The sequence below is a fragment of the Camelus bactrianus genome, chromosome 10 (assembly GCF_048773025.1).
Source record: "Camelus bactrianus isolate YW-2024 breed Bactrian camel chromosome 10, ASM4877302v1, whole genome shotgun sequence".
NCBI lineage: Eukaryota > Metazoa > Chordata > Mammalia > Artiodactyla > Camelidae > Camelus > Camelus bactrianus.
The window spans coordinates 45,988,339-45,998,876 of record NC_133548.1 but is presented as its reverse complement, the minus strand read 5'-3'; the positions used below and the strand labels follow the sequence as shown (position 1 = coordinate 45,998,876).

General features: G+C 37.6%; 1 protein-coding gene across 1 annotated transcript; it reads right to left on the bottom strand.

Annotated features, from left to right (window-relative positions):
* Window positions 1-645: 645 nt before the first annotated feature.
* On the bottom strand, window positions 646-1,590 carry OR52R1 (olfactory receptor family 52 subfamily R member 1). Its single transcript, XM_010952685.3, has one exon. The coding sequence runs from the start codon at window positions 1,588-1,590 to the stop codon at window positions 646-648; it is 945 nt and encodes a 314-aa protein (XP_010950987.1).
* Between the last annotated feature and the right edge of the window lie 8,948 nt (window positions 1,591-10,538).

Below are 10,538 nucleotides of genomic sequence, written 5' to 3'. Positions count from 1 at the left end.
CAGCTGTATGGGCAATTTTTAAAATTTCATATTATATCTTGATCATTTTCACATCTTGAGATACTTTTTGCAAATGTAGCAGTTACATGATACATGACATTCAATTGCTCATTATTTCATCTGGTTTCTTATAGATTGATATTTAAATGTTTTCCTTTTTTTTTATAAATTATGGGTCTTTACATGTCTTTGTATATTTTTTCTAAAATTCTATTTTTATACAGAAATAAAGATGGGGAAATATATGACTTTTAAACTGTGTTAATGGAAATTTCTTAATTCCTTTTATACCAACTTATACTTCTACCAACAATGTAGAAATAATTTTTCACCTTAGCGGTCTGTGGAATATGATATTCTTTTCAAATCTTCACTAATTTGATAGGTGAATATGTCTTTTACCGTCTTCTTGTGATAATGAACGTAGGTCAACTTTGCATCCATTATTAATCACTTCTCTTAGAGAATTCTTGTTCTGGGTATCCTGAGAATTGTTCCTCTTGCTTCAGGAGGGTTGCTGACCTCTAAGCCAGTTGGTCACAGAGATGACTTTGTGACAATGTGTGACAGCCTGGCAGACTTTCTGCATTTATGTCCCCAGATCAGTGGGGCAAATGGGGTGGCTGAGGCTCTGTGCTGCTTGACTCAGGGGTCTTTTTTACAACATCCTTGAATAACCCTGTCCCTGATCTGTTTGGTTCTAACTCCATAGATGATGGGGTTAAGCATGGGAGGTACCAGTACATAGAAATTAGCCAACAAGACTTGTACCACACGGGGCACATGATGTCCAAAGCGGTGGGTGAGGAACGTAAAGAGGGCCGGGATATAAAAAGCCAAGATGACACAGATATGGGAAGCACATGTGCCAAAAGCCTTAAGCCGGGCTTCACCGGAGGGCAACCACAGCACAGTTCTCAAAATCATCACATAGGATACACTGATGACAATCATATCAGAGCCAACCACAGAGAAGGCCACAAAGAGCCCATACGCATGATTTACTCTAGTATCAGCACACACCAACTTCAGCACAGCCATGTGCTCACAGTAGGACTGCGGAATGATCTGGTTAGAGCAGAACGGCATCCTGGAAACCATAAAGCAGAAAGGACTCACCCACAGAAGCCCTCTCATCATCACAACTGCCCCCAATTTACCCACTACAGATGGAGTCAGGATACTAGAGTGACGGAGTGGGAGGCAGATAGCCACATAACGGTCCAAGGCCATAGCCATGAGCACCCCAGACTCTACAGAAGAAAATGCATGGATGAAGAACACCTGGATGAGACAGGCATGGTACTCAATCTCATGAGTGTGAAACCAGAGTATGGCAAGCATTTTAGGTTGGGTGGAAGTGGAGAGGACCAGGTCAGTAATAGCTAGCATGGCCAGAAAGAAGTACATGGGCTCGTGCAATGTGTGATCAGTTCGGATTATATGAAGGACAGTGATATTGCCCACTGTAGCCACAACATACATGACACAGAATGGAAAGGCAATCCAAAATTGAGACTCCTTGAGTCCTGGAATCCCAAGCAGGATGAAGGACACAGGATGAGAAGAGCTGTTCCCTGAAGCCAACATCACAGGATGGTTAATTTTTCTCCATTGGGAAGGTAACCTACTCTTTGCAGATGATAATAAAAAAAAAAATCATTGTTATTGTTTATAATCTTTTGGATGGAATAATTGAATAGTAGGCAACCAGGTTTAATGGTAAACAAGAATCATTTCAACTATTTTAATAAATAAAATTTCACAATATAAAATGACGCTATTCTTTATTCTTTATTCATATTCACGTCCTTCAAAACATACTAGCTGCAAGTGCAATATTTTACAAGAATCAATATTTTTTTGAAAGTAGAATCTGCTAAAGGAAAACCATCTAAATAATGTTGTGGTAAGTCTTTTCCTTTCACTCTGTTTAGAACTAACAACTGATGTGTTTAACCTTTCCCATAGGTCCTTTCATCCCTTGGGAATCCGTGACTCAGAGAAGGAGTTGGCGTATTACACCACGCTGAGGAACCCGTTCCTAGTGGACCTGGGCTCCGTAGGTGTGGGGAACAGCAACTTGCCTGTGCTCTTCTAGCTGGGAGAGGGCTCCTACATCTCCAAAGGGGATAATCATCTCCCAGCATCTCCCTGCTGATGGGCTCTGAGACTCCCAAAGCCAGGGACCCCACTGTCTCCTAGAAGTCCCCTGGAGGAGGGCTAGACTGTGCCTTCTTTCTCTATCCTTGCAGGGCTGGCTGACCTTGGGGAGGTGGGGCTGGTTAGAGGCTGGGTCAGGCCTTGACCCCATGTGCCCTCTCTTTCTTGGGACTTCACAGCCACACTTGGACTGACCAGCATTGTAGGTGTTCATAATCTGAATGTGTTTCAGATTTTTACAGAAGAGTCCCTTTGTCCCCTTCCATAGAGATATACACATAGATACAAAGACAGACATCCAGATGAGACAGTTAGAGATGTAAAACAACAGGGTCTATGCTGTGGCCTCCTGCGTCTGAATTAAACAAAACAACAACAAAACCTTTGGGCAATTTTTCAGGGTAGGAAGTCAGTTTGAAAAACACTCTGGCTTAAAGGTCCTAGCCTTTTTCTGATTTTCCCTAGATTTATAATGTTGTGAGAAAAATGAAGTTCAGACCTTATAAGTTTTGATCTCAATTGGAAACTTTACCATCCTACCTAGATAATAGATATTGGTTTGCTCAAAACAAATACTCCCATCTAAGGTATGGTGAAAATTCAGCAACACACACATTATCTGGGGGCTAGGGTTTTGTTTTATCCTCTTCTGCCTGTGCTGGTCTTCCCAAACAGTCATAAATTCTGTTTGAGCCAAAGCTTCCCTCCCTCCCTCCTTTTTGCCTCCTATATGTCACCCTCCACTTGTGAGGATATAGTCACTGAGGCTCAGGGGTACCTGGAAAAGCATACTTGGACCGTACTCACTCCTGCACTGGGCACTGGTAAAGATGTTAGCTAAAGACACAATTTACCAAAGTGCTTAATAATCTCTTTGATAAATTCTGGAAGATATTGCTATTTTTGTAGATATAACACTATATGCTTCTACATTTTGTTGTTTCTAACTCTTACAAAGCCTCTGCATCCTTATTTTACAATGAGGAGAATAGAGCTCAGAACAGTTACATGATTTGCCCAAGACCATATAATAACTTAGTGCCAAGTGCATAACTCTACAGCCAGTGCTATTGGTGGTACTCACCACTATCTCTGGTAGAAAATGATTGACTGGAACAATCATTCTGGAATACTCACTCTGGTTGTGTAAAACAGAGACTGTTGCCCTATCATGAAAAAGGCAAATACAGAGGAGACCTCCAAAATTATATACTGCATTACAGATAGATCTGCATTTGAACCTGGAACACCTGCTACATCATTGGACTGGATGCCTCTGTCCAGGTTGGTCTTCTAGCATCTCTGGGTATAGGCTACTTTTTCTAGGATGGCATCTTTATTGGCCTCTGCCCAGAGCCTGAATAGAGAACTCACCTGTTCTCCAAACACTTTTTGCGGTGGTGAATCTCTTCCCAACCAGGGTTCAGCTACTCAGATAAGCAGCCCCTCTACAAAGCCAGTTTCTCTTCCCTGCTTCATCTATATCTCAGGCTCTCCAATAGCCTTTTCACAAACCAAAAGCCTCCCCATAAGAGATGCCTCATACCATTCTGATTTTCCACTCTCAGATTTTCTTTCTTGGAAGACAAGGGAGAAGCAGAGCTGACCTGAGAACCAAATCTGAAGTGGGAGATGGGGGCCCTGGAGAGATACCTCTCTTTCCTCTCTGCACTTTATTCTGCCTTCCCATGCAATCTAGTGTCTTCCAAATCATTCATTATGTGGAAAATACCCATCAGTTCAATCCACATTGTTCAAGGCTGAAGGGATAAAGAGTAAGATGAGTTGAGATCTTGCTAAGGAATAGCCTCAGGGAAAATTAGACTGTTTTCTTACTTTGGGGTATCTAATACTAAGGCATAGAACAATAATGCAGGAGCAGGGTTCAGACCCGACCTCCTTCATAGAAGGATTGTGTATGGGGCAGTCTTCCTGCTTTTCTGGAGTGTCCCTGGAAGACACACTACAAACAGCAAATCTTTTTCCCATCTCAGGATGAAGCTCAGCAGTCATGGGACCCTGTACCTGGAGCCCCCAGTGAGTCAGGCAGTTATGCACTCTGCACACCTTGTGTTCCAGTTCCTGGAAGCCTCTGTGAGTCCTACTGCTCTCTGGGATGGGCAGAGATGAGAGATAATGAGGTACAGGGAACCACTAACTGTCGGCACTGCTTCATCTCTCATCAAGTCCAGCATGACCACAAGTAGCTATAAATTGCTCCTGGGATTCAGCTTTTAGCAGAGACCATCCATTAGAGCCTATTTAAAATCCTGTTCAAGTCTAGCCTTTCCCTTCCCCCAAGCATTAATTCTCTCCCTCCTCCTAGGTCCCAGTGCCTCACACTCAAACTGGCTTCCTCTGAGACTGGGGGCCAAAGCTGGAAGCATTAACCCTAAGTTTTCTCTTTCCATCGTACACACAAATACAAAAGCATGGGATTTGAATGCATGTTTAAGAATGTATGTTGTTGAGATTACATGAGCGTAAGTTTATCTGTCTGCATGTATTTTATTGTTAGTCAGAGTATGTATATTTACGATTGAAGGGATATTTTGCACAATGCGGAAGCGTTCATTTATCATGCGTGTTAATGTGTATACTGAGAGATACTAGTATATATGTGTGCAAAGGACTAGATTTGTTTTAGAATGTATGTGTATAATTTATATACATGTGCAAGTATGAATAATTATTTGCATGAAATATACATATCTAGTGTGATACCAGGGCTCTGTGAGAGCAAGGTCACTGATACATGTGGACAAAAAAATGTTGCCTTTCATTTCAGTAAACAAAGACTGTTGTCTGCCATTCAGCCATCAGTCAATGCAGTCCACCTCCTCGGTACTACTAAGATGTACCCTGAGGGCAATTTGGAAAGAGAAAAACAGGATATTGGCCCTAGACAGTTAAGACGCATAGCAAAGGAATAATTTCAATTAGTCCAGAATCTTGCATCTTCCCATACATAGTCAGGCACTAAAATCATGAACTTGAGATACCTGTTCTTTGTGACTAGCGGTAATCTTTTGATGTTTGACTACATGGTTGTTTTTGTTGTTGTTGTTGTTGTTTCAGCAAAAACTATATATACTGGCTTCTCCTTTACCTCCTAAAACAGTTCCTCAGAGCTGAGAGGCTTTATCCAGGGCTACAATTCTCAGTAATGCTACTAAATATATGAGAAATCACAGTATTGCACCACCCCAAAATTCATATGTTGATATTCTAACCCCCAGTACCTCAGAATGTGACCTCATTTGGAAATACGGTCATTGCAGACGTAATTAATTAAGAAGAGGTCATACTGGAGTAGAGTGGGTTCCTAATCCAATGACTGCTGTCCTTATAAAAAGGGTAAATTTGGACACAGATACGCAGACAAAGGGAATGGCATGTAGACATGAAGGCAGAGATCAAGGTAATGTGTTTATAAGCCCAGATTGCCAGCAAATCACTAAAAGCTAGGAAGAGAGGCAAGGAACAGATTTTCCTTCACAGCTGACAGAGGGTATCAGCCCTGCTCATACCTTAATCTTGAACTTCTAAGCCCCCAAACTGTGACATAATAAATTCTGTTGTTTAAACCAGTTTGTGGTACTTTATTACAGTAGCCCTCATAAACTAATATAACAATAAATGTATTTTTTCCATTATTCTAAATAATCATCTATAAATAATTCATATAACATGAGCCAGTGGATTTTTAAATATAGTTCTAATGAAACTGTTCATCTAGATGGGAACCCTAAGGATATATTTGCCTAGGGTATCACATATCCTAGGAGTTACCTTGTATTTATGTAAGGATAGATCAATACATTGTTGAAAAAAATTATAAAGAAAACTGAAATAGCCCCAAACATAATTAATTGATTCTCAACAGATAAATCCATGCACTTCAGTGACAGGAAAATATCTTTTTGGGGCTAGAACAATTGGATATCTGTATGAAAAACAAAATAAACCTTCACTCCTACCTCAATGAAAAAAAATCTTTATTGAGATATAACATAAACCTAAATTTGAAAGATAAAACTATAAAGATTCCAAAGAAAAAAACTAAGATAATATTGTCATGAACTTGAAGAAAGCAAACATTTCACAGCCAGGACACAAAAGGGATTTTAAAGAAAAAAAACCCCTGAACGTCATGAAAATAAAAACCAACCTACTACTATCAAAAGATACAAAAGCCACAGATGAAGAAAATATTCACAATGCACAGATCTGAAAAACAAAATCCCATAATTAATAGAGAGACAAAGCTCACATTAAAATTTTAAGCTTCTGATTTAAAGAGGCATTTCATTAAAGAGAAATAAATGAATGTCTAATGCACGTATGAAAAGGTGCTTGAAATTATTATTCATTAGAGAAATGAAAATTCAAACCACAATGGGATACCAATATAAAGTCATTAGAATAACTAAAATGCAATACACTGACAACACTAAGTATTGGCAAAAAAATGTGGGGCAGTTGGAGCATTCATGCACTGAGTACAGACACATCAGGAATCTTTTTGGCAATTTGTAATAAAGTTGAGCATCTTTTTGACCAAGCAGTTCCACTTCAAGTCGCATACCCCAAATAAATGATTTATATTTACATCAAAAATGTCAGAGAATGTTTGTAGTAGCTGTATACGTAACAGCTAAAACCTGGAAACTCAAAATCTGTCTGTTGGAGATTAGTTAAACAGATTCTGCAACACGTATTCAATAAAATACTACTCAGTAAAGAAGGGAAAAAAAGTAAAGAACTGGAACAAAAGTATTTGTGGAAATAACACTGTGGAATTTCAAAGTGCCAAGGATAAAGGATGGAGCTTTAAAATAGGGAAAAGATCATACGCAAAGGAAAGCTATTAAGTTTAGGTTTAGTCTACTCAGGCCTAGTAATGAGTAGGTGAGATTTGTTTAATAATTTCTACACTCCAGGTTGGCTCTAAAGGTTTAAAAATTATATATTTATGTATTCTCTACAACAACCGAATGAAGTAGTTTATCAGCACCCTTACTTTACAGGTACAGAAACCAAGGCACAGAAAGGTTTAAAGTTTTACAAAGTAGACATACAGAACCAGAATTTTATCTCTAGTCTTATTTCACTACATTAAGCTAAACCTAAAAACGTTCAGAGAAAATTATTTAAAGCCTAACAATTCTATATCCAGCCAACCTATTAATGAAGTATTAAAGGAAGAAAAAGAGAGAGAGAGAGGAAGATTTTAGATAGGTAGGAACACACATAAAATGTATCATTTATGCAACACATCCATTTTTTTCTGAATAAAATTGGATTATGCGCTTCAGCAAAATGAAGCAGATATCCAATAAAGTTCAACAATAGATAACAATTCATAATCAAGTAGAAACTACTCAGAGGTGTCATGTAATCTCAGGGAAGCAGCAATCCAACGTCTTGAAAATGTATAATATATTAAAGTCTTGCACAAAATATGACTTCAAAGCAGACACAATGTCAGAAATTCAGGATTCAGATCCCATCCCAGACCTACTGAGTCAGAATTTTCATTTTAACAAGATCTTGAGGTTATTTGTATGCTCATTAAATTTTGCAAGCAATTAATTACCATTACCAATAAAGACAGTAAGGCATTGGTGAGATGGTATAGAAAGCTTGTCTGTATCCTGTGAGGGGACAGAATGGAAGAGAATTTGAACTCCAGAGAAAACAGAAATTTGTCCCAGAAAACCACGGTCCAGTGTAAATTAGACAGAAATTTAATGTAAATATGGACAACTGAATGAGAAAAAGGAAAGAACTGATTTTATTTTGTTGAAAGGATGCCTTGTCTTACAATGACATGTGTTTAGTGATGTAGAATGATATGTCATCCTTTTTTCAAGTCACACCAAGTATTCTAGATTCTGTGTTAAGTAATGTTTATCTAATCATATTTCAATCAAAATTTATTTGCTTTAAAGTTCAAACAACTGAAACACAACTATGTTATATTTAATCACAGCTAGAAGGCTATACGTAAATTTATATACCTATTCAGGGAAATAATCACACTGTAGATGATGAAATTTGGGGATGGAGAAAGGAGAGAGGTGTAAGGGCATTTCCTGCATAGCAGTGAATAGAATCTAAAGTTAATGGGGAAAAAATGTTTATATATTCATGGATATTCTACAAAGATCGTAAAATAATTAAAAAGGAGATGGGAAACATATTATTTAGACCTGCTTCATTCTAGTGTGGTGAGTCTCCAGGGAAATTCTAGTCTTTACCTCTAGGATTATGCTGCTCGCTGGTTGGTCATCTGATTATATTCTCTCCAAGCCCCAAGGGTCTCTTGGCAGCAGGGCTGACTCACATGCTGGGCTCCTCAGAAGGCCATATCCAAGAGCCACCCACTACATACTTGCAGGGTGGTAGTGGAAAGGACAAGTCTCCCTCTGTTGGGAACCAGGTAAGGTGCTAGAACCAGAAAGGAGACCAAGGAGAAGGACTGATGAGAGCTAACCTGGAGGGCAAGGGATAGAGCAGAGGGGGGACAGGAAGAGGGGAGGCAAAGGACTGTAAATCAGAGATAGAGGAGTAGATATCAGGAAGAGGGGTTCAGAGTGACAGGCTCAAGTTGAAGTTGTGCGAATGAAATGAGACATCAGCAAGGCGTTTACAAACTAATATTTCTCTACAGGAGAAAGCATCAAAGTCAGTTATGTCAAGGAAAGGGAGTGGATTGCTGTGATTCTGTGTGGCCCAAATTTGATATTTGTTGTATATTTTATTGTTGTTTCACTCAGCTTTTAATTTTAACTGATTTCTGTATTTTCTTATTTTCTATTTTCTGAGTTCTTTCACTTGGCATCAGCTCCATCTTTGTACTAGATCCTCATATCTAAGCTTTCAAATAGCACTCTTAATAGAAACTTTTTATGTTTAGAAAGAAGTACTTCAAACACATCTTGGCAATTAACTATCACAGAAACAACTGGATATACACAGACCAGGGATACTTGTATAAGTCCAGGGTTACAGATGAGCAATCTTAGATGGGAATAGTTTACTAAGGTCCTACCTCTCATCAATGTCAGTTTAGAAACAAGGACTTCTGCCTTTATCTTTATTAATATGCTGGGTCGGAATAATACATCCCAATGTCCCCCATTCCCTTCATGACCAAAACCTCTGGGTGTACAAATTTATTTACTTTATTGTTCCTCTTCCCAGCTCTCTCACCATCTATCCAACCATAGGCTGTCACCAATTAAATGACAGATACACAATCTAGACTGAAGCAGATGCAGGAGTGTTCTTTGATCTTGCCTTCTACCTTCTAATGCATATGTGGCATCTTATATTTCTTATTATTTTGTTTACACATATCTTTGTAATCAGTTGTATTTAAGTTGACGTAGTGTTCTGTTTCAATGTTTTACTTAGTCACTTTGATTTCATCTTCTTAAAGAAGGCACTCCCTAAAAAAAATACCATAAAAGCAATTCCCTTCTTTATTCTATTATTAATTATTATAGCCTTTTTTTGGCCTTGAAATTCTTAATCCAAATGGAGAGACATGTGAAATAGTGTTTTTTTATATTCTTATAAATTGTTAGCCAATTGATCGAGCACTATTTATCACATATCAGGTTTTTTTCTATTGATATAAGATGTCATTGTCATTTTATTCTTAACCTTTATTTACATTTTTAGAAATACTACTCTTTTCTGGGGATATATATTTTTAAAACTTTGATTATTACATTTTGTTCATTATAATAACTTTATATTACATTTTGATATATTAAAGGATATCACTTCTCTTCTTTGTTTTCTATTATACTGAATATATTTTCACATTTAGAACCTAATACATTTTAGAATCCATCTGTCACTATTCACTGAAAATGATTGTATGTTATTGATTGATAATGATTTGAAATTATGACAGGGTTAATGGGAGAATTTACATTTTTTTCACTATTGAGTATTCATTATTATTTTCAGGAAAGGAATAAAGGACTTTATATTCTTTAGTAAATTTGAACAGACCTCCCCTATCTCTGCCAAACACAAACTTTTGTTATACCAATGTATTCTACAGTTTTCTGGCTATTGTAAATAAATCCTTATTTTCATAAAATTTCATCAGTGTTGTTTAATTTTTGTGAACAGAAAAAGCTATTAATTTGTGACACTGATCTTCTATGCAATCACTTTGGTAGACTCTACTTTAAGAATGTGCAGTCTATTCTTTTGGATTTTTCAAGTAAAAAATCAACTAAAACCTAAATACATTTTTGTTTCTTTTCAAAGGTAACTCTATCTCCTTTTATTTATTTGTCTTTTTCATTTACTAAGACTGTTTCATAAAATGCTGAATAGTAGTTGTGTTA

What these genes read in the sequence shown, in the direction of transcription:
- OR52R1 (XM_010952685.3), bottom strand. Translation starts at nt 1,590, where the DNA reads ATGTTGGCTTCAGGGAACAGCTCTTCTCATCCTGTGTCCTTCATCCTG.